This window comes from Gymnoscopelus microlampas, assembly GCF_963454915.1.
Source record: "Gymnoscopelus microlampas genome assembly, chromosome: 19".
Classification (NCBI taxonomy): domain Eukaryota; kingdom Metazoa; phylum Chordata; class Actinopteri; order Myctophiformes; family Myctophidae; genus Gymnoscopelus; species Gymnoscopelus microlampas.
The window spans coordinates 6990360-7014533 of NC_139956.1; the positions used below are offsets into that span (position 1 = coordinate 6990360).

At 44.3% G+C, this 24174-nt stretch overlaps 1 protein-coding gene across 3 annotated transcripts in view; it reads right to left on the bottom strand.

Annotated features, from left to right (window-relative positions):
* Positions 1-851: 851 nt before the first annotated feature.
* LOC311034719 (uncharacterized protein) overlaps positions 852-24174 on the bottom strand; it is a 53305-nt gene continuing 29982 nt past the window's right edge. For 2 of the 3 annotated variants that reach the window (XM_084042685.1, XM_084042686.1), the window contains exons 21-35: positions 21335-21511; positions 20541-20675; positions 20171-20206; positions 19034-19171; positions 18160-18308; positions 17058-17257; positions 15688-16100; positions 14641-14883; positions 8037-13613; positions 7123-7225; positions 5357-5476; positions 3677-4150; positions 3066-3152; positions 2808-2929; positions 852-2102 (exon numbers count right to left, since the gene is read on the bottom strand). In XM_084042685.1, the coding sequence (XP_083898811.1) occupies positions 2040-2102; positions 2808-2929; positions 3066-3152; positions 3677-4150; positions 5357-5476; positions 7123-7225; positions 8037-13613; positions 14641-14883; positions 15688-16100; positions 17058-17257; positions 18160-18308; positions 19034-19171; positions 20171-20206; positions 20541-20675; positions 21335-21511 (8037 nt within the window). In that variant the 3' untranslated portion in view covers positions 852-2039. The remainder of the gene's footprint in view (positions 2103-2807; positions 2930-3065; positions 3153-3676; positions 4151-5356; positions 5477-7122; positions 7226-8036; positions 13614-14640; positions 14884-15687; positions 16101-17057; positions 17258-18159; positions 18309-19033; positions 19172-20170; positions 20207-20540; positions 20676-21334; positions 21512-24174) is intronic. The other variant, XM_084042687.1, reaches the window with a different exon arrangement.

Sequence of the window (24174 nt, forward strand, 5' to 3'; positions counted from 1 at the left end):
CACATGGTTTATGTAAATCTTTATACATTAATTGCCATTATGACTTAAGTTGTTTGGGACTGGAAACAAAAGCTTTATGACTTGTTTGGGACTCGAAAAAACTAAAGGTTTAGGACTTGTTTGGGAGTGGGACTCAAAACAAAAAGTATAGGACTTGGCAGTCTTGACTTGGGACTGTGACTTGACTCTACCAGTGGTGGGAAGTAACTAATTACATTTACTTAAGGACTGTACTTAAGTTCAATTTTGAGGTATTTGTACTTTACTTGAGAATTTCCAATTTCCAATACTTTTACTTACATCTCAGAGGCAAATATTACTACAATTATTTGAAAACGTAGTAACGTATAGCAGATCTACAAGCTCGTAGCGCAGATCTGCTATTTTTTTTGAAAAATCTTGAAAATGTGTGCAAATCTTTAGTTTGAATATATATATGCTTTTTTAAAGCGAAAGTTTTTAACTCAAAGCTTTGCTTCTGGGGATTATACAGAAGCAAAGGTTTTTTTCTTTTTTACTTATGTTGCTATATTATCAATGGTTTTCTAACTTTTTTTCTTGTCAAGGACCCCCAAAATAATATGTATTTGTCTAATATATAATAATAATATTTTGTTCCAGGGACCACCAGAAGCAAAGATTTGAGTTAAAAATGTATATAAAAGATTTGCACACATTTTCACGATTTTTCAAAAAAATAGCAGATCTGCAAGCTCATAGCGCGGCACTCTATGAGCTTGTATATCTGCTATTTTTGAATAGCCAAAGAAATCTTAAAATGACACACATGCGTTCCCTTCCCGGCCTCAAAGGGTTAAACCATCAATAGAAAATAACTCAGAACACAATAATGAAAAACTCAACTTTTATTAATTTCTGTTTACGGTTTATAATTATTGATTAAACAAGATTAATTTTGTTGAACAGAAAACAAACAAGCAGCCTTGTTGGACCCCTTCAGGGATGCGAATGTATCCCACATTGCATACAAGCACGTAACACTTGACATACTAACAAACTATAAGAAAACTAAAATACCAAGAGACGAAATCATACAATATCAACAGAAGTAAAGAGTAAACTTTCTTTAGAACTGACGAGTTCAGGGAACTCTATCGTTAGGCAACAGTGGCTGGCAAAAACCTCAACATTCACCAACATCTATAAAAACTTTCATCAGAAAACCAGATTCTTGAAGAGATTTGGGACCTCCATTTAAGAACGGGGTACCTGTTCTGGTACTGTCATGATTTTCCCAATGTTTGGCCATTGGCTGGTGGTAATTTCTCACCCCGAAAGCTCATTTATCTACTCACCAAAGCTGCAATAGCAGTTTTATTTTTGGACTGAACTGAATCGGAACAAGGCGTACGCTGACTTGGGCGAAGTCTGGAGATAACTTTTGAAACCCAAGGTTTTCCGATGATAATTTCCGCCTAGTTGTGCAGCTAAAATAGTAGCTCGTCTATTTTTGCTATTCATTCGAAAGCGTTTGCGCAAAATTGGGACGCCAGGGGTAAAGTGGTTAATACTGTAAGCACGGAGTAGATCCAGCGAGCGATTTGGGAGACGTACAGACAGTACATATTGTACTGAGTCACATGATTTAAATAAAGGTAATACTGAACTTAACAGTTCAGATAAATGCCTAACATGATCTATAACACCTGAGCCAGACGATAACGTCTCAGACTCAAGTGAACTCGCTCCACTGTCACCTACTGTACGTAAGCGACTATGTTCAAGATCCGTTTTGATATGGGCCGTATTCGCTCCCTTATATATTTAACTACATTCAGTGTATTATCCACACCGATTTTCCCGTTTCTATTCTACGTCGTCATGATTGCAGATCATATATATATATATTTTTTTTAAAGATCTTTCCCTCTTGTTTTTATCTGATGTTAAAGCATTATATTGAGAAAATAAACTAATACGGTATGATGTGTCTCATGAGAGGGATGTTTTATATTTTCTAACATCACCAGAGTAAACACAACAGAGATGAATGACATACTGAGTGGGCGGAGTTGGGCTCAGTGGGAGGCGGGGCCTGGAGCAGAATTTCCTGATCTTTCTTGTAACTTCTGGTAATGTTTCTAAAAGGAGAACAAAGTAGGGTCAGGAAAAAGAGTAGATTAACACATTGCATGCCAGAGGTTAATCTCATAATGTACTCACCAGTGCCAACGTTTTATTGTTGTTTTTTTGTTTTTTTCACGTCGCCATAGACCTCGTTAAAATCCTTAAGATTGAGCTCTAAACTGTTTGTAAACTCAGTGGAGATCCTTCTCCGTCGCCCAGTGAAAGTCCCATGCAAAACGGAGACCGCCATTTGTAGTTACAACGGTTTATGTTTAACAGTGATCAGCGAGGAGAAAAACTACAAAGAGAAAGTGGCGTTTCAGTTTCGTCATTAGAACGGAGGCCGACGGGATCGGCAAAACCGGATCACAGATAATTCCGTTTCCGGTGGTGTTACAATGAAATGTGCCGTATCGAAAATTGAAAAAAGTGCAATGTGAACTTTAAAAAAGAACAAAAAGAAAAAAACACCACTTTGCGTAGGTCTACGTGATTGGCACGTGGCAGCTTTAAATAGGTTCGCGTAGGTCCACGCGATTGGCAGTCAATGTGTTAAGGTGTGTGTGTGTGTGTGTGTTTGTACAATATGTAACAGAGCGACACATTGCAAGTTTGTACATAGGCTATTTCAGCGGTACAAAAGAAATTAAGAAAATAGGTAAAAATGACATTCATAGAACTGCCTAACCCTACATTTTGTATAGTAGCACAGTGTGTACCTCCATATTTTTGTAGTGCTCGTGGGTACTGCAGTGCAGTTCCTTGGCTGTGGTTTCATTCTCATGGAAAACACAACACAGGTTACAGAAGAATCCAGTCTTAGGGACGACAAACTCCAACCCTAAAAGAAAAAGAGGCAATATGAAATATGAAGGAGACGAGAGAAAAGGAAAGAAAGACTAATAATATGATAGAGATGAAAGAAAGAAAAAGACGATATATGAAAGAGAAGTGAAGGTACTCTGTGTGTGTCTTACCGATGGGGTTGTTGGGTGTAAAGGGAGGCAGCTTGAAGTCAGCAGCAACAGCGGGAGACTGAGATCGATGTTTCTCAACTCGAGACTCTATATATATAAGAGAGAGAGAGAGACAGAGAGAGAGAGAGACACAGAGAGAGAAAGCGAGAGAGAGACAGAGACAGAGACAGAAAGAGAGAGAGCTCAATCCCCAAGCCATGACAATATTCATGATACAACCCATGTTGGAGTTCTAATTGTTTTAACCCCTTTAAGACCTGGAACACATCTGTGTCACTTTAGATTTCTTTGGCTATTCAAAAATAGCAGATATACAAGCTCATAGCGCGGCACCGAGTGCCGCACTATGAGCTTGTAGATCTGCTATTTTTGAAAAATCTTGAAAACGTTTTTTTTTTTTTCAAAAAACTGTTAGGATTTAGAAAACATTTTCAAGAATCGTCTCAGGTCTTAATGGGTTAACTATAATGTGGGGCAGACTCATGTACTAACATCAAGGCTCCTCCACTGTGGTTTCATGTATGGCCAAATACTATGTTTGTATACTGTATCTAATTGAATTATTTAATCAAGCATTGATGCAGCTTTAAGTAGATTCCTAGGACTTTTACCATCATTCTTTTCATCCTGGTAATCCTCCTCTTCATCGCTCACTTCGTCCAGGCTCACCCTGGCTCTCGCCTGACATTGTTCTACTTCTTCTTTCTCGGTTGTTTTACGTTCTTTCGTTACTTTTTTGGAGGACTCTCTATCGGCGTCAGTGAAGACAGTCGGCGTGTCTCCTTCTTTGGCACAGCTGCCATCTTCTGCCTCTTTTCCCCTTTCCTCTCCTCCGTCCTTCTCCTCCAGCTCTCTGAAGTCGCTCTTCTCCGGCGGCGCGTCGACCTTGTCAGCGGTTTTGGCGGTTTCGTCTTTCTTGCTAGTTCTCGTCCTCGCTCCTCTCCTGGGCTGTGGCTCCTGAACTTTGACCGATGATGAGGAGGAGGTCTCGGTGGAGGTGGGAGGTGCTATGGGAGGTGCTAGCTCAGCGGCAGTCGACTCCTCCTCTTGTTTCGCACTGCTCCGTGTTCTTCTGCCCTTCACCACTATGGAGGGATGACAGAGGATGAATGGATGATTCATGAATGAATGATTGTATGTATGTGTATCTGCTTCTGTTGTTGTTGTTAACAGTAGTTGAAGTGACCATTTTGGAAGTGAAATGTACATTTGACCACAGTCTGGACGAGGCATTCCTTACCACAGTGTTTAAAGGGTTAGTTCACCCCAAAAAATACTTTTTTTCTATCAATTAGTCACCCCATGGAGACTTGAATTCATAGATATTTTTTAGTTTTTGTCACATTCCTAAGCCAATAATTTGATGACCGGCAGCGGTTTCGGTAGGAGACACAAAGAGTCTCCTTTGTGTCTCCTACCGGAACCGCTGCCTACCGGTCCACTGGTCATCAAATTATTGGCTTAGGAATGCGACAAAAACTAAAAAATATCCATGGGGTGACTAATCGATGAAAATAAAAGTATTTTTTGGGTGAACCCTTTTTGAAGTACCAATGTCTTAAGGCAGTGGCTCTCAAACTTTTTCATTGTCAAGGACCCCCAAATTGACACTTATTAGCCCACGGACCCCCATTTCAAAAGATATGTCAGGGACCCCCATAAGAGAAGATGTTACGGCTCTAGCAGTGATTCTCAACCATTTTAATTTCAAGGACCCCCAGTTTGACATGCGTTAGGGCTAGAGACCCCCATTTAATGGCATTTCTATCACTTGGACCAATGTAACTCTGAGAGTGTACAAATGGAACCAAATGGACCCGTCAGGGTCCATTTGGTTCCATTTGTACACTCTCAGAGTTACAGACCCATTAGGGTCCATTTGGTGCCAAATCTATCATTTAGCTGGGGACCCCCTGGAACTCCCTCAAGGACCCCTGGGGGTCCCCGGACCCCACTTTGAGAACCAATGTCTTAAGGATGCTATTATACAGCTTGGTTACAAATGTAAACTGATTGTATTCATATTTACGAAGCCTCTGTAATGTCCATAAATCAGTTTTGAGAGGCCTGCAGATTGCAGGAATGCCCAAGCCAAGAGCTATAAGGCATTGGCAAAATTCTGTTCAGTGTCTGTGATAATTGGCCATATAGAGGAGGCAATGCCTCCTGTACCCGTGATCTGTATCCTGAAAGACTTGTTGAGTTTCCCCAAGCCTGTGCATCTACTATTGTTTGTGTTCAAGAATGTCTTGTTAAATGTGAACGCAAATAAAGATGTGAAATGTGTGTACCAGACTGCCTGCTTCTCCTCTTCGTCCTGACTCCTCTCCTGGTCGTCGTCATCACCTCCTCCTCCTCCTCCTCTTCCTCGTCTCTTACCTCGTCTAATGTCACAAAGTTCATCTGTTCATCTGGAGAGATAGGAGAGAAGAGGGACACAGAGAGAGAGAGTGTAAGGGGGGAAGACAGAAGAGAGAAATTAACTTTAACTAGAAAAAGTGCTCCTCGGAGCACAACTCTCCGCCAGAAGACTTGTGTTGGGAATGTTGGGAATGTTCTATCTGTATAAGTGTCCTATCCGTCCTGTCTGTATAAGTGTCCTATCCCTCCTGTCTGTATAAGTGTCCTATCCGTCCTGTCTGTATAAGTGTCCTATCCGTCCTGTCTGTGTAAGTGTCCTATCCGTCCTGTCTGTGTAAGTGTCCTATCCGTCCTGTCTGTGTAAGTGTCCTATCCGTCCTGTCTGTGTAAGTGTCCTATCCAATTGTTACAGTATCCGCCATTTCTCAACCATTTCGTGATTGTTCCTGTCTTACCTCACTCTTACCAGACTTGTGTTGGGAATGTTGGGAATGTTCTAATTCTTATGTTCTAACTGTCCTATCCATCCTGTCTGTATAAGTGTCCGATCCGTCCTGTCTGTATAAGTGTCCTATCCGTCTGTATAAGTGTCCTATCCGTCTTGTCTGTATAAGTGTCCTATCCGTCCTGTCTATGTAAGTGTCCTATCCCTCCTGTCTGTAAATGTCCTATCCGTCCTGTCTGTATAAGTGTCCTATCCGTCCTGTCTGTATACTGTAAGTGTCCTATCCGTCCTGTCTGTATACTGTAAGTGTCCTATCCGTCCTGTCTGTGTAAGTGTCATATCCCTCCTGTCTATGTAAGTGTCCTATCCGTCCTGTCTGTGTAAGTGTTCTATCCGTCCTGTCTGTATAAGTGTCCTATCCGTCCTGTCTGTATAAGTGTCCTATCCGTCCTGTCTGTATAAGTGTCCTATCCGTCCTGTCTGTATACTGTAAGTGTCCTATCCGTCCTGTCTGTGTAAGTGTCATATCCCTCCTGTCTATATAAGTGTCCTATCTGTCCTATCTGCCAATTATGTATCAGCCATGCAGCCATTTCGTGATGGTTCCTGTCTTACCTCACTTTGACAGTGGCGCAGACACTGTCAAAGTGACGCCATGTATTTATAGGCCGCTATGCGTCACTAGCCAATCAGATCACAGTATTTCACCGTATTGTCACGTGTCACGTGAGGCTTGACCAATCGGTGTGTCATATTTAGAAAGTGAAAACAATACTCTCCTGGCGGAGAGTAATATAATAATAATTATACAACAGGTAGTTCCGACCAAGCAATCTGATTGGTTGAAATAGCTATCTAGCCGTGCTTCAAACCAGCATGATAGCACGGGCCTAATCACATTAATAAATCACTCCGCACTGCAGTCCGCACCTGATTAGACCATATAAGGCACAGCTGTGCTGTGACGTCACGCTGTCCCACGGTGGGAAAACAAACAGACGAAAAGAAACAGCACGGCGAAAATAGCCGATCGTTCCTGACCGCTTCGCCTCGTTCCTGACCGCATCACTGGCGCGCCAATAATGACGGTAAAGCACACCCTCTCGTGTAATATTGCTTAATTAAACCACATCAATGATAGAGGTATCCCACGTGCAGTGGTGTCAAGTAACTAGATACATGTTTTTTCCACCATTGGATAGAGGTAATACACGTGCACTTATGCACACACACACACACACACACACACACCTGTGTCGTCGTCGTCATTCTTTGGTTCAGCAGCAGCATTGGAGGGAATCTGGGTCTGATCTTCACCTCTGTCCTCTTCATCACCACCCAGAGCCACTGGAACCTAGAGAGAGAGAGATTTGATTTTAAAACCGATCTTTGTTTAACCACATGAACCCTTGCATCGCTATATTCTGGGCATCATTCACTGAGAATAGCCTACAGCATCCACAAGCTCACATGATTACTCTCATCTTAGATTATTCAATGTAGTTGTTGTGTTTGATGTGTATTTTGTTTGTAACTGCTAGGTTTTCATTTGAATGATTTGGCCACTACATGGTTACACTTGCCAATAAAGCAACTTGAAATTGGCAAAACAAATTTCAGAGAGCTGTGGTGAGAAAGAACCCAGAACAGAGGTTCAGAGGTTCCAAGGACCCCATCTCTGAGAGAGAGATGAAGCAGGGACCCCCACTATATATTACATAAAATTGTGTTGCAGATTAAAGCTTTTCATAGATGTTTGATTCATGATAATGTGTATTTTCAGACATTTAACAACTTAAACCGTCGATACTTAGTAAACTTTCACTCTGTACTTGGTCTGCTCTTTCCCCCTCCTCTTGTAGATCTTTAGCCGATCTACAAGTTCACAACGCCTCGCAGCGCGAGGCGTTGTGAGCTTGTAGATCGGCTATTTTCGGCTAAAGTTGTCCTCAGAATAGGGATGCTAGGGTTCACGTGGTTAATGTAAAAAACAATGAACAATGATCCTATCAGTGGTGGACCCCCTGTAGTACCTCTGAGGACCCCCTAGGGGTCCCGCACCCCCTGTTGAAGACCCCTGATCTAGAAGGAAACAAAGATAGAAACCGTTGCATGAAGCTACAGTAAGTAAAAAGTGACCGAATCATTTCAAAACAAAACCTCACCTCTGGGTTGAAGGCGTCTTCCGTTTCATCCTTATGGTCGGAAGGACAGGGCTCCAAGGGGCGTGGCTCCACCTCTGTACACTTCTGCTCCTCTTCCTCCTCATCTACGATCTCGTCCAGAGTGACCAGCGCCTGGAGATCTCCCTCCGTCATCCCTTCTTCATTCCCACTGTCCCCCTGCCTCTCCTCTTCCTCATCCCCTTCTCCGGGCTCGTCTGCCCCCACCTCATCCAGGGTCACAAGACCCATCTCCTCCTCCTCCTCCTGTTCTCTCGCTCTCTTCCTCTCTCCCTCTTCCTCCTCCCGTTCTCTCCCTCTCTTCCTCTCTCCATCACCGCCGCCTGCTCCTCTGCTGCGGGTGCTACTGCGGCTGCTACCCCTCTCTCGCTCCTCCCTGTCTTTGCTCCTCCTCCGCTCCCGTTCGCTCTCACTTCTCTCCAGTTGTTTCCACCGTTCTCGGTCCTTCTCCCTCTCACTTCTCTCCAGTTGTTTCCACATTGTGGCAGCTTGCTGTCTGCTCAGCTCCTCCTCGTATGCCGTGTCGTCGGGGTAATTCTCCTCTTCGTCACTCACTTCGTCCAGGCTGTCCAGGTCGCCAGCCCTCACCTCAATTCCTTCTAATTCTTCTTCTTCTTCTTCCTCCTCCGTTGTTTTCCGTTCTTTCATTTGTTTCTTGGAGGACCCTGTATCAGCGCCGGTGGAGACAGTCGCGTCTTCATTCGCCTCTTTTTCTCTTTCATCTCCTCCCTCCTTCTCTTCCAGTTCTCCGGAGTCACTCTTCTTTGGTGGCGTGGCGTTCCTCTCGGTGGTTTTGGCGTGGTCTCTCTTGTCAGTTCTCGTCCTCGCTCCTCTTCTGGGCCGTGGCGTGACGCTCTCCTCAGGAGGCGTCTCGTCTTCCACAGAATCCACAACTTGATACGTAGCCTCCTGTTCCTCCTCTCTTTCGCTCTCTCTTCCCACGTTCTCCTCGGAATCTTTTTGAGACATTTTGGCATCTTTCTTGCTGGTTCTCGTTCCTCTTCTGGTCCGCTGTTCAGCGGCAGTCTCCTCAGTGGTGATCGTGTCATCGGGAAGCGTCTCGTCTTCCACAGAATCGACGACTTCGTATGTAGCCTCCTGTTCCTCCTCGCCTTCTCCTTCCAACTTATCCTCGGATTCACCGACAGGAGCATCATTCGTAGGAGCCTCATCCTTTTCAGACATTTTGTCATCTTTCTGGCTGGTTCTCGCTCCTCTTCTGGGCCGTTGTTCGGTAGCAGTCTCCTCAGCGGAGGTTATATTGTCAGGAACAGCCTCGTCTCCCACAGAATCGACAACTTGATATGTAGCATCCTGTTCGTCCTCTCTTTCGCGTTCTCCTTCCACTTTTTCCACAGATTCTCCGACAGGGGCATCACTCTCCATCTTCGATGGCATCTCGTCCTTTTTAGTGGTATTGGCGTCGTCTTTCTTGCCGTTTCTCGCTCCTCTTCTGGGCCGTTGTTCGGTAGCTCTCTCCACAGCGGCGGTTATATTGTCAGGAACCGCCTCGTCTCCCACAGAGTCGACAACTTGATACGTAGCGTCCTGTTCCTCCTCTCTTTCGCGTTCTCCTTCCAATTTCTCCTCAGATTCTCCGAGAGGGACATCATTTTTCTTCGTAGGCGCTTCATCCTTTTCAGTGATTTTGACATATTTCTGTCTGGATCTTCTTCCTCTTCTGGGCCGTTGTTCGGTGGCAGTCTCCTCAGCGGCGGTTACCTCGTCCGGAACCGCCTCGTCTCCCACAGAGTCGACAACTTGATACGTAGCATCCTGTTCGTCCTCTCTTTCGCGTTCTCCTTCCAATTTCTCCTCGGAGTCTCCGACAGGGGCATCACTCTCCATCTTCGATGGCATGTCGTCCTTCTTACTGGTCTTGGCGTCGTCTTTCTTGCTGGTTCTCGTTCCTCTTCTGGGCCGTTGTTCGGTAGCAGTCTCCTCAGTGGAGGTTATATTGTCAGGAACCGCCTCGTCTCCCACAGAGTCGACAACTTGATACGTAGCATTCTGTTCCTCCTCTCTTTCGCGTTCTCCTTCCAATTTCTCCTCGGAGTCTCCGACAGGGGCACCATTTGTCTTCGTAGGAGCTTCATTCTTTTCAGTCATTTTGTCATCTTTCTGGCTGGATCCTACCATCCTTCCTCTTCTGGGTCGTCGTTCGGTGGCAGTGAGGACATCATCGAGCACCTCGTCTTCCACGGAATCGACTACATGATACGTATCCTCCTGTTCCTCCTCCTCCTTTTCTCCTCTCCCTTCTGGTTCTCTGACAGGGGCATCACCCTTCATCTTCGATGGTATGTCGTCCTTTTTAGTGGTCTTGGCGTCGTCTTTCTTGCTGGTTCTCGTTCCTCTTCTGGGCCGTTGTTCGGTAGCAGTCTCCTCGGCGGAGGTTATATTGTCAGGAACCGCCTCGTCTCCCACAGAGTCGACAACTTGATACGTAGCATCCTGTTCGTCCTCGCGTTCTCCTTCCACCTTTTCCTCAGATTCTCCGACAGGGGCATCATTCTTCTTCGTAGGAGCTTCATCCTTTCCAGACATTTTGTCATCTTTCTGTCTGGATCCTGCCAGCCTTCCTCTTCTGGGCCGTTGTTTGGTAGTCGTTTCCTCAGCAACGGTTATACTGTCAGGAACCGCCTCGTCTCCCACAGAGTCGACAACTTGATACGTAGCATCCTGTTCGTCCTCTCTTTCGCGTTCTCCTTCCAATTTCTCATCAGATTCTCCGACAGGGACATCGTTCTTCTTCGCAGGAGCTTCATCCTTTTCAGTCATTTTGTCGTCTTTCTTGCTGGATCTCGTTCCTCTTCTGGGTCGTTGCTCGGTAGCAGTCTCCTCAGCTGCGGTCATATTGTCAGGAACCGCCTCGTCTCCCACAGAGTCGACAACTTGATACGTAGCATCCTGTTCCTCCTCTCTCTCGCTTTCTCCTCTCACCTTCTCCTCGGATTCTCTGACGGGGGCGTTGTTCTTCTTGGTAGGAGCGCCGTCATTCTTTGGAGACATTTTGGCATCTTTCTTGCCGCTTCTTGTCGTCTTTCCTCTGCTGGGAGGTGGTTCACTGGCAGTGACGTCATCGGCAAGCGCCTCGTCTTCCACAGAATCGACCACACGATACACATCTTCCCGTTCCTCCTCCTCCTGGTTATCTCCTGCTCCCTCCTCTGGTTCTCTGACAGGGGCATCGCTCTTTGTCTTCGATGGCACATCGTCCTTTTTATTCATTTTGGTTTGGTCTGGCTTGCTGGTTCTCGTTCCCCTTTTGGGTCGTTGTTCAGCGGCAGTCCCTTCAGTGGCGGTTACGTCAACAGCAAGTCCTTTGTTCTCCACAGAATCGGAGACGTCGTTTTTTGTCATTTTATCTTCCGTCTTCGCCGTTCTTTCACTTTTTCTTCTCTGGGATTGTCTCGTAGCAACCTCACTCTTCTTTGTGGATTTATCCTCATTTTTGGACACCTTGGCATTACCGTGTTTGTCGTCTCTTGCCATCCTACTCCCTCGCTTTCCTCTGTCAGAACCTTCTGAGTGAGAGACGTGTTCGTTCTGCTCGTCCTCGAAGGAATCGACGATCTGGTAGGTAGGCTCCTCTTCCTCCTCGTTTTCAGCCTCTTCCTGTGTTTCGGACGTCACAGAGGCATCGCTGTTCTTCATGCTTGGCTTATCTTTTTTATTTTCTTCCTCCGTCAGCCCTTCCTTCTGGCCCGCTGTTAGGTCGCTGCTGATTTGATCGTCTTCAGTGGAATCTATGACTTGATACGAGGGCTCTTCTACTTCATCCTCCTCCTCTTTTTCTGTCATTTCTGCAATGGTCTTGCCCTTCTTGGTCCGCTTGTCATCCTTCTCAGCCGTTCTCGTACTTATTCTTTTGTCCTTCCCTCTGCTAGGTTGTTCAGGGGTTTGACAGTGTCTACTTGGCCCCTCTTCAAAAGAATCTACAACCTCATATGTATCTCCCTCCTCTGTGCTTAATTCCTTTGTGGTGTCAACCTTCTTCAGTGGGGTGTGGCCTCTTTGGGACAGTCTCTCTGACGTTTTACCTTTCCTTTCATGTCTGGATGCCGCCGTAGTGGCCCCAGTCTTCTTTGTTGGTTTGTCGTTTGCAGCCGTTCTGCCCTGTATCCTGGTTTGTCTTCCCTTATTGGTTTTCTCTGAGTCTCCAGTATCCGAGTAGTTGTCGACTGAGTCTATTACCTGGAATGTGTCTTCTTCCTCTTCTGTCTGACTAGTGTCAACTGTCTGGCTACTTGAAGTTTCAGGTTTCTGGCCCATGTCTTCTGTTGGGATTTGATCATCAACAGAATCCAACACCTGGAAAGGCTCTGGCTTGAGAACGTCGACATCTTTGTTTTCGGGATCCCTGGCTTTGAGAGTCTGGACCTCAGCAGAATCTACGTTCTGGAGAACGTCGTCTTTGGGCATCTGGCCATCTTGATTTAATCCACTACCTTGAGCAGACCGCTCACCATCTACGTCTGAAGGCTTATCGTCACATGAGTCTATTATGCGATACAAATCTTCATTAGGTAGACGCATTTCTGTGTCTTCGTCCTCCCCGACAGTTTGATCAGTATGCCGGACTAATGCGTCCATAGCCGTTAGATCTTCTTCGATACTGTCTAAAACCTGATAGGGCCCCTCGTGTGAAGACGGGTCTTCTGATTCAGGCTGCTGGCTTTCTGGTGCACCACCGCTGTCCCCAAGATGGGCATTCACCTCATCATCTGCCTGGTTCTCCACTGAATCGAGAATTTGGAATTTTTCTTTTTCACCTTCAGGTTTTTCGTCAGCTTGGTCTTTCCCCTCCTCGCCAGATTCATTAGGCTCTGTTCTGAGGTGGTCTTTGTCGATGCCAGGCTTAGGGGAGGACAAGGCACTGCTTTGGCTTTCTTTCCCCAGACAAGGTGAGTCATTCTTTGCTTGGCATCTCTCTCCTTCGCCCTCTCCATGCAGGGAGGGATGTGCCTCTGATGAGGTTTCCCTGTTCGTCACCGACACGGCACCCTTCACTGCAGGGCTCTCTGCTGACACCGTGTGGTCAGGCGTTGCAACTACTCCCACTGTGAGTGGGACACCGAGAGGCTCTGCCGTGTCTTTCACTTTCGTGGCTTTAGTATTAGTGTGGGTGGATGAACGCCTGCTACGACGGGGCGGATTCGGTTTGACCTCTTCGACATTGGCGGCCGATTTACTTGGAGCTGTAGCCGTCTTTCTCTGTGGTGATTTATGAGCAATGTGGGAGGAAAGGGTTTCAGCAGAAGTGGAGGACTTGGCGAGGGTGGAGGAGGAGGAGGATGGAGAAGAGAGGGTGGTGGTGGTGGATGGGGTGGTTGTAGACGGGTCTTGAGTTTCCGGAGAAATCGAAGTTAATCTAGAGTCGTGGCTCGACTCATTTTGTTTAATGGGTGAGGCAGGCGTAGGGGTTTTCTCCGCCTGTTCTTCGGCCTCGGAAAGACAGAGAGTGCTTTCGTCCTCTACATATCCAATCTCATCCACGGTGACAAACTCTCCAAAGTCCTCTGGGATGAAGGTCTGGTCAGCCATGGAATGCCTGCCCTGTAAAATGTGGAGAAACGATATCGTTATCATCATCATCATTGATTGAATAGTCAACATTTTGTTGAGCATCTGCGACTGTGCTGGGATGTAAATCCTGACGCTCACACATTAGTGTTGAGGCTGTTTATATCCCATAATCTGAGGGGGTGGCCCTGAAATTGGCTAGTTGGCTGGCAGTCAAACAGTTGACTGCCAGCCAACTACTAAATCAACTAACAGTTGTCAACTAACAGTTGATTTAGAAGCATACAATTTATTTTTCTACTAATTAATTCTATTTCCAGGGGGAATGCTCAGCTAAAATCTTATTTGAATGGTGTTTGTATTATTAGTGTTTATATTACATAGATCAGTGGTTCTGAACCAGTGGTCCGGGGACCACCAGTGGTCCTTGAAGGGGTTCCAGGCATAGACTGTATAAATGAGATGGACAAAGCCACTCCCCTGCTTTCTACAGACCGAAAATGAAGCCGATTGTTCCAAGATTGTAGGTCCGCCATTTTTCAATATCGCGTCATATCGCGTCATATCCTGCAGAATGAGACCAGACCATTATTGGTTGGGTAGCTTGTCAATCAAGAGCGGGGGTGGGGAATGAATGCTATTGGTTGTGTAGCTTGTCAATCAAATCATCCCGCCCCTCCTAGAGAATAGCCTACTTTATTTTAAAATAAATGGGACCATAATTTAGCAAAACGCACATCATGATGATTGAAAGGAGACTTTAAACTAGCGCCTGGAAGCATATAGAATTTATGACAATTTTCATTACGGTAAGAAAATCTAGTCTAACGTTTGTCAAAAAACCCATTCACTTGCGTTAAAATACATTCTTTCTGACAACGCAGGTCGGCGCAGGGTAAAACAGCGCCACTCTGGCCATTCATAAGCTTCCGTGTTGGCCTCATCGTAAATATCCAAGCCTTGGCCCTTGGTTCCAGGTGGTCCCCAGCATATTATCATGAGGTGCGTGCCAATACCTAGCCCTAGTTGCTGATGAAATGAACCGATCCAAAACACTCACCCTTCTAGCATCTTTCTCCTCCTCCTCCTCCTCTCTCCTCCGTCTCTTTGAAGGGGGACTCCGGTCTCGTCTGCTCCTTCGGGACGACGAGGAATGGGAGCCGTGCGTTCTCGTGGAGGAAGGCTGTGGTGAGGGAGGCGAGCGGAAGCCCTCCTCAGAGGAGGAAGGGCCGTGGCTGCTCCTGGTGCGACCGGTGGAGGAGTCACTCCTCTCCTCGTGGTGGGCGGTGGAGGACGATGAGGTCTGGAAGAGGGAGGAGAAAGGAACAGAATGAGATTTTGTTTTGCATAGAATGGGAAGGAAGGGATTAGAAGCATAAAATAAACTTAAAACCGAACCCTAAATCTAATCCTAAACTCAATCCCTAATCCTAACTGAGGTTCTTTTGACACACACACACACACACACACACACACACACACACACACACACACACACACACACACACACACACACACACACACACACACACACACACACACACACACACACACACACACACGTCAAGGCCAAGTATAAGGATTCCTGAAGGCCACTCTTGAGCCTATACCCTAAATCAGGGGTCTTCAACAGGGGGTCCACAGAGTTATTACAGGGGGGCCGCCAAATCTTTGTGTGATGATATTTTTTTACATTAACCACTAGCATCCAATTTCTGAGGAGCACTTTGGCCAAAAATAGCAGATCTACAAGCTCACAACACCTCGCGCTGCGAGGCGTTGTGAGCTTGTAGATCGACTATTTTTGGCAAAGGGGTATAGGTGTAGAGGGAAAAAGAGGAGACCAAGTAAAAAAAAAAGTTTAATCTGCAACACAATTTTATGCAATATAGAGGGGGTCCCTGCTTCATCTCTCTCTCTCAACTGCCCTAAACCTCTCCACCGACAGACAAACAGCATCGACAGTGTCTTCTCTAGAGTCAAAATGATGGAAATCCATCAGAGACAGATTCCTTTATATTGCCGGTTAGGTTTCCACACAGGAGGAACTTGTCTGGGTTGCATTGTAGTGACTAAACTTTAGCCTGTTTTCTACATCAGAGCTCACCTCTGTCCCCTGCCTCTCTCTGGTCTGACGGCGCTCTCGAAGAGCGGCGGTCAGAACTCTGAACATGTCGTCGTTCATCGGGGGGAGGAGTTCGGACGGCGCTTTTCCGTCGGCCTGCGCAGCGCGCCCCGGAGAGAGGATGGAGTCCGTCGACGCGGTAGAGCTGACGGGGGATCCAGGTGCTCTGGGAGCTCCAGCGTTGGGAGGGTCGTTGAGAGCGGCGTCGGCCCGTTTGGCGTCGTCGGCCTGCACAGGCACAACCGGAGAGACGCTGGTGCCCGTCGACGCGGTAGAACCGACGGGGGCGGCTCCGGTGACTTCGGTTTTGGGCGGGTCGTTGAGAGGCGCATCGGCCGGATTGGCGTCGGTCTCCTGTACGGGCACTGGAGAGGCGTCGGTACCTGTCGATAGGCCTGTCACAATTATTACATAATAGCCTAATCGCAATTAGTTTTCCATAATCGTCATAATCGTTTCCATGTTGAAACATTTTCATACATTTTCAAATATAAAAAATCACACCCAGTGTGAAGTGGGCGGTGTGTGGTCATCACAACATGATTTACTTAAACTGATTTTGCGATTCTTTTTCACTGATCTCATGAAATACACAGCATCTAAGTTAAATATACTACTCTCACACCAAATGGTTTTAGATTATTTTCATCATGTGTCTCACTAGCCAATCACAGGATGTGGAATTGGAGCACTATGTCACTGTTGTGACACCCAGTGTGAAGTAGGTGGTGTGTGGTCATCACAACATGACTCACTTAAAAAAAAAGGATAAATGATTTTTTTTTAAATCCATACTGCTATTCATAGGGCTGCACATGTGTCATGTGTTTCGCTAGCCATTCACAGTCCTGAATTTGCAAAGTCAGCCAATCACATTACAGTTAGTGGTGATGACACTAGCTGTAATGTGATTGGCTGACTTTGCAAAAGTATCGATTTGCATTAACAATGGAAGGGTTAGGGGTATACAATGCGTTGTAGACTATTGGCCAATCACGGTGCAGGATTGGTCGGTGTCCAAAACTCACTTATAGGGGGCGGCTACACCGCCCCAAAAATAGCAGAAATAGCAGATCTACAAGTTTACAACGCGTCACTTTGTGACACATTGTAAGCTTGTAGACCAGATATTTCTGCTATTTTAAATAATTTCTTTGTATATTTAATTATTTGTAAGATCTGCCCTGTGCAATTCATTGATTACGAAGCCTAAAAGGCAAACAGAAATATTGGTTTTATTCATATGTTCCAATGTTCAATGGCCAAACAAATAATTAAATCGTTAATCGCAATGATTTGAGTGGCAATTAAACGTCAACTTAAATGTATAAATCGTGACAGCCCTACTGTACCTGTCGATGTGGTAGAATTGCCGGGGGCTCCAGGACCCATGGGGGCTCCAGGGTTGGGCGGTTCGTTGGGACCACCAGTGTGGAGTCCCAGCTGTTTGCAGATGGCCAGTGCAGAGGGCAAGGGGTCTGTCATTTCGTTGTTCCTTGCTTGCTTTCTGCGTTTCTGCGATTTGTGAACCCGTGCCATGAAGCTCCCCGCGCTGAGCGGACAAAAAGGGAAAACATTAGCCGGGTCTGTACTGTTGAATTGAGCCTCCGCTACTTCACACATTTTAAACATACTATAACTATATGTCTAGATCAGGGGTAGGCAACCTTGCCAATGACAACATTGGCACAGTGTAATCACTGGCAATATAGCTTAAGTGTGTGAGAGAGGATTTTTCTTTTTAAAAATAATGGGGAAAAGTGGTCAATTAAATGAAGTCCCCTCACATCTGCAGGCAAATGACATCCTGCACATGACTCTACATTCATTCAAACTCTGAACTCTGCACTGGGGAGGGAGTCTGGTGGCTTAACCCATTAAGACCGGGGACGCATCTGCGTCTCATTTTAAGTTTTCTTTAGGCTATTCAAAAATAGCAGATCTACAAGCTCATAGCGCGGCACCGAGTGCCACGCTATGAGCTTGTAGATCTGCTATTTTTGAAAAATCTTGAAAAAATATTTTCCAGATTTTTTTCAAAAAACTGTTGAGATTTAGAAATGTTTTAAGAATCGCCTCAGGTCTTAATGGGTTAAGATCATATTTCAAAAGAAAAAGGGGAAAAAATGTGTTGTATATTTATGGACAATTAGAATCTGTTGGAAATATTTCATTTTGATGTGGTGTGTTATAATTGAACATGTTGAAATGGCACGCTGACTATCAAGAAAATAAAAACACTTCATGTCAAAAAAGGTTGCAGACCCCTGGTCTAGAGGACACACACACAGAAACATATGGCACTCAGTTTTCATACACACTTACAATCGAAGGACCACAATGGAAATAAGCTCTCAAGCTGATACTTTTGACAGATAAACGCATTGTTCATGTATCTGCATATTGTTTCACTAAAAACACCAAAACGCTGTTTAATAACGAAACCACGCTCACCTGCGAAACAGTCCCACACATGATGTAACATCACAGCTGGAAGCGAGTGGACCAAGCTTTGACTTCAGCTGCAGGGGTATCTTGGGGAAATTTTGGAAAGCACTTTGGACATCATAATACGCTTTGTGGGTCCTCATCTCAAACACGATCTGCACACACACACAGAAAGAGGACAGAAACACATTTAGGCCATTATATCTATAAATATAAATATACTAATATTTCAGTCTATATTGCTATTACACACACATATCTCTATATCTCCATACCTAACTACCTACCTACTTTACCTACATACGGCATATGTCAGTCTATGTACAGTTGTTATATTAATAAATATATACATGTGTGGTATATTTCAGTTTACTGTATGTATGGAGGTGCCCAATTGTTTGTTTGTGTGTGTGTGTGTGTGTGTGTGTGTGTGTGTGTGTGTGTGTGTGTGTGTGTGTGTGTGTGTGTGTGTGTGTGTGCGCGCTCTCATGTATATTATATATAACCTTTATTTAACCAGGCAAAGCAATCTAGAACAAATTCCTGAACACTGTTACTGTGTGTATATACACACTATAGAAAGAAATCTAGTGTATATGTTGCAGTATGATTGGAAAACCAGTCAAATTGTAAAATAAATGACATCTCGGGGAGGATGATTTACGATTCAGTCCCTATCGGTACATAACTCGGACGGCGCAGAGTCGCCTCAATGTGGCTTCACAACGCTCGGCAGGACGACTCGCTCGCCTAAGCTCGCTCGGCGGTGCCTCTCGTGGCTCAAGTCACCTTCAGAAGGTGAAAACGAGTGCACCTTTTTCAGTCGGACTGGTTCTCCAGTCATACTGTGACATATACATGTGCATGTGTGTGTGTGTACCCTGTTGGCGAGGGGGAGGCAGTCGTTCACTGGTCCAACGCTCGTCACCAACTGTATGAGTTTTTTGATGACGTCCAAGCTGACCGAGCCGTTCAACGTCACCACCAACAGCCGGCCTTCCAAGCTGGGCAGATGCACCTACCAAGTTCAGAACATTGTCATCACTTTACGGTACCACCTGAGCCCACTTAAACCTGGCCTCCCGATTTTGGCCATGTCATTATAGGCAAAACATTTCTGCATTATTTTCAAAAATAGCTAATCTAGAAGCTTGCGATGTGTTGCCTGCTAAATGCCAAATTGTGACAGCCAGCTGAGCTACAAACTCACATCATTTATTGTGGTTATTTTATCTATCCACTAACAAATTACAGAAACAAGGACAAAACATTAACATTGCAACATCACTAAGGTGTTAAAGGTATGGAGTAGTCTTCAGGCTAATTCATACTGACACGAGTTAATGGACAAAAAAACAACACCACAGAAGCTATGATAAGCTGTGACAGAGAGGTTTACAGAGTGGCAACTGTCGATTGTTTTCTAAGAGATTATGCCATGGATTACTTCCTCAATTAATTGAATAATTGAGAAGTGCAGTTTAGTTTTTGTTCAGATATCAACAAATCGAATTTACATTAGTTGATTACTCACCTTTGGACAAAAATGTCTTTGGTAGAAATCTATCTAATCTAGTGCTATAAATACATTTAAGGAAGCAAAATCATCAGCCATCAACTCAACAAGTATATTTCAACAAAATAGAAGATCTCTATACTTATAATCCCTCTCAAATCCACTGTCGGGTCTCTGCTCTACATGTAAAGTGTCTTGAGACAACTTGTTGTGATTTGACACTCAAATTGAATTGAATTGATCCAATTCACTTCGTGCCGTGCTGCAAGCTTGTACATCAGCTATTTTTTATTTTTTTATTTTTTTATCAAAAAATGTTTGGGAATTCTTTAATAATTTAGATTTTTTTTTTACACAAATCTTCTCTTCTGGGGGTTCCTGGCACAAACTATTTTTGTGCCAAAATACAATTTGAGGGTCCTTGACATGAAAAAGTTTGAGAAGCACTGCACTAGGAAATGCATGATTATTTCAAATCTAAGTGGAGACAAATGTACTTACATATTTGCTGTTGGTGAGAGTTTTGTATAACACCGCCTGCAGACAAGATCAGAGATAAAACACATCAAACAAGACCTTCTACACACACACACACCATGTAGCACAACACATAATCACACATGGGCAACTGGCAGATGCTGTATTCCAAAAACAAGATGGGGGGGCTCAGAGCTCACTTTAAAATGCTTTTTGTGTATCGTGTCTTTTCCTTTATTCTTTGTCTTTTTTATTATGTCTTGTTTACAAAAAAAGAAAAAAGAAATGTGATAATGATATGTGTACGTTGTGCATTGTCAATAAATAAATCATTATATGTGTGTGTGTGTGTGTGTGTGTGTGTGTGTGTGTGTGTGTGTGTGTGTGTGTGTACCTCGTTCGAACCCATGTCTAGGTCACGCACGATGTGGAAGTGGAGTTTACAGATGCCTTTCAGACGCACTGGAGTCTTGAGCTGAAGCAACACAAAATCACAGCACGACGTCCAGTCTGGAAACTGCAGAAAGGCCTGGATGGAGGACAGGACAGAAAACAATGAGGAAAGAGCCATGTAACTGGTAGCATATATCAGCTGTTCTTAAAGTCGGATCTGGGGTTCCCCAGCGGTCCTTGAGGGGGTCCCAGCAAAATGTGTGTAAATATAGCATCAGAATCAGCTTGAACACTTAAATCTTATTTATACTTGGCTATTCAAAATTAGCTGATCTACAAACACGTAGCACATCACATAAAGCTTGTAAATCTACTATTTTCGAATAAATAAAAACTGTAGAATACGTTTTAAAACAGACTTTGCAGGTTGGGGTCTGTATGTTCAATAAAACACTAGTGTCTTAGCCCACCGCTGTGTGTGTGTGTGTCTGTGTGTGTGTAATCTTGTTGCGTCGAAAGAATCGGAGTGCAATGGTACAAACTCAATAAATGACATTTTCCAAACAAAATGACATAAATAAAATCTACATCCGCCGTAAGGCTGTTTATGTCACACTGCCTTGCCCGCATGCAAATGCATTTGTATTGTATTCTTATATTATTGCGTGAATTAATTTGTATCTTAAATTGTACTGTGTCTCCACCCTGTAAATTGGGGAAACCTCAATGTTCCTTCGAGAATAAAGGTGAATGAATATTTCTGTTTAATACATTGCATGTGTTTGCTTCTCTTACCCTCCTTTGTAAAGGCAGGACGACAACCAGGTAACTACAGCTGTACAGGTTGTCAGAGATGCCGAACTTTCGGACCAATCTTTGGATGTCCCCGTGGCTGTAGCCCTCTTCAGGCAGGCCGGTGATCATCACCATGGTGGGCAGGGGATCTCCAAAGGCCAGCACACGCCTCACCACCTACAAAACAAAAAATACAATTGAGAAAATGCTCAACCTGCCACTACAGCTTCATGCCTCAGATTTGAAATAATCACGGCCTGCAAAATCAAAGTCTTTGACTTTGTTAACCCATTGAATCTGGTAATGCATCTGTGTCCCCTAAGATTTCTTTGGCTATTTAAAAATAGCAAATATACAAGCTCATGCACCGAGTGCCACACTATGAGCTTGTAGATCTGCCATTTTTGAAAAAAGAAATTGTGAAAATGTGTGCAAATCTTTGATTACATTTTTAACTCAAATCTTTGCTTCATGGGGGGTCCCTGGAACTAAATATTTTGAGATGGGGGTCCGCGGTCAAATACATATCATTTTGTGGGCCCTTGACATAAAAAAGGTTTGAGAACCACTGATATTATAGCAGCACGTTTAAAAAAAGGATTAAAAGACATTTGTAGAATCCCCAGAAGCAAAGATTTGAGTTACAAATGTTCGATTTAAAAATATATATATTCAAAGATTTGCACAAATGTTCATGATTTATCAAAAAAATAGCAGATCTACAAGCTCATAATATATCTGCTATTTTTTGAATAACCAAAGAAATCTGAAAATGACACAGATGCGTTCCCAGATGCGAAATCAACGTGAGCGAGGAGCGACGGGGAGCGGAGCGCGGGGGGGTTTAACATGAGCGAATAGCGAGCGGCATTTCAGCCCCCTGGAGCGCGGAGCGGCATTTTCACCCGCTCCGCTCCGCTCACATGCTCTGGTCAGCGCTCGACACGCTCCGCGCTCGTAAAGGCAGTGATGTCACTGAAATGCGACAACTTGTCTGTCTGCCGTCTACCCTCTGCTGTGTTAACATTATGGGTAACTCGTTAAAGTGGCAAATTAAATGTGAAACACATCAACTATTAAGAAAAAAAGAAGATATGTTGACAAAGACACTCCATACATTTGGAAACATATTTTTATTTAATTCAATATCGTCTCCAGTTAATGTAGGAATATTTTAAAAGTAGGCTAACTCTCATATCCTCTCATAGGGAATGCATTGAGAGCTGCAGTTCATCGTTCTAACGGACCCCGAGTAGCGGCGCTATCTCAAAAGTGGGCGTGAATTTGTAGGCCTTCCGTTTCCGGCCGTGTGTCTCTATCGAGAGGGCTTTCAGACTGAATAATGGAGTGAAACGAAATGAAAATACAGGCTGAGTGTCAGGCTAATTGGTAGCTGGTGATTCATTTAATTCAGATCCTTTGAAGAATGAAATCCCCACACGACTTCTCTCATAGGAATGTTCTTTTTATTATTAAAAGCTACTACAGAATGAAAGTAAATACTGTATTTTGTAATCTTAAAATAGAAAGGTACAAGCTGGTAAAACAGACAAAGATTCTCTACTAAATTCATCAAAACATATTGAGCTGATAAGATTAATGTGATCTAGGCCAACCGAACAGTGGATGATGGCCCACTAATTAGCACGTTGTGTCACAACCGACAATGTAGGAGGAGCAGTTTATACCTCAATTAGTTTCAAAAACATATATGTATTTAAAGGTAGGGTAAGTGATATTTTTTGGTTAAAACAAAAAGTATTTCGTTAAAAGGTTAAAGCACTATATTCTGATAGTAATCATTGCTATAGAGTGTTTGTTCAGTAACAGGAGTCTCCATGTCTCTCCAGCTCTTTAATAAACAGAAAATACATGTTCCGGTAGGTGTGAAAATCTCAGCCAATCAGGAGAAAGTACCCATTTTTAAGTGTTCTAGTTCCAATTTTGCATGCTCATTTCTTAGTGTCATCACTTCCAATTTCACTTGTTTAATCTATATCCTGATTGAGTTCTCTATCCTGATTGGATAAAATTGTAAATAAAACTGAAACGAAAGTGAATTTTCTGTTTTATAAAGAGCTGGAGAGACAAGGAGACTCCTTTTACTGAACAAACACTCTATAGCAATGAGTGCTATCAGAATATAGAGCTATTTAACACTTATTTTAACCAAAAATCACTTACCCTACCTTTAACAGCAGTAAAACTTTTCTGGCAGCAAAGAAAGAAGAGGGAGGGCTACTGCTGTTGTGTTTTTGAGGGGGAAAAATCATGTGCATATCAACACCAATATTATGCCATCATAATATTCATATTGATGTGAGCGTGATTTCGCAATAGCCTACCCTCTTCCTCCTTTGATGGTGGCCCACAGGCCCACTTCTCTTCCCGGGGCTGACAGGAGGTGTTACAGGCCCAAACCCTCAGACACTCAACTCGGCACAGAATCAGATTTATGAGACCGACTGGCCGATTGGCCCATTCAGCAGAAAACCGGCAGATTGTGATAAATTGCTTGGTGCATTTCCTACAAATAAGGTCTTTGGCTGGTTAGCATCCGGACAATTTTGCATTGTACTAGGGCAAAAAGTCACAAGACAGACGTGACTAGACATGTACAAAGGTCATTAAGCATAGAAGTGAGTATACAAAAGATTGCAATCAGAGCATGTGAGCGGAGCGGAGCGGGTGAAAATGCCGCTCCGCGCTCCAGGGGGCTGAAATGCCGCTCGCTATTCGCTCATGTTAAACCCCCCCGCGCTCCGCTCCCCGTCGCTCCTCGCTCACGTTGATTTGCGCAAATCTCGCTCCACGCTCCGCTCAAACCGGGTCGCTCAACA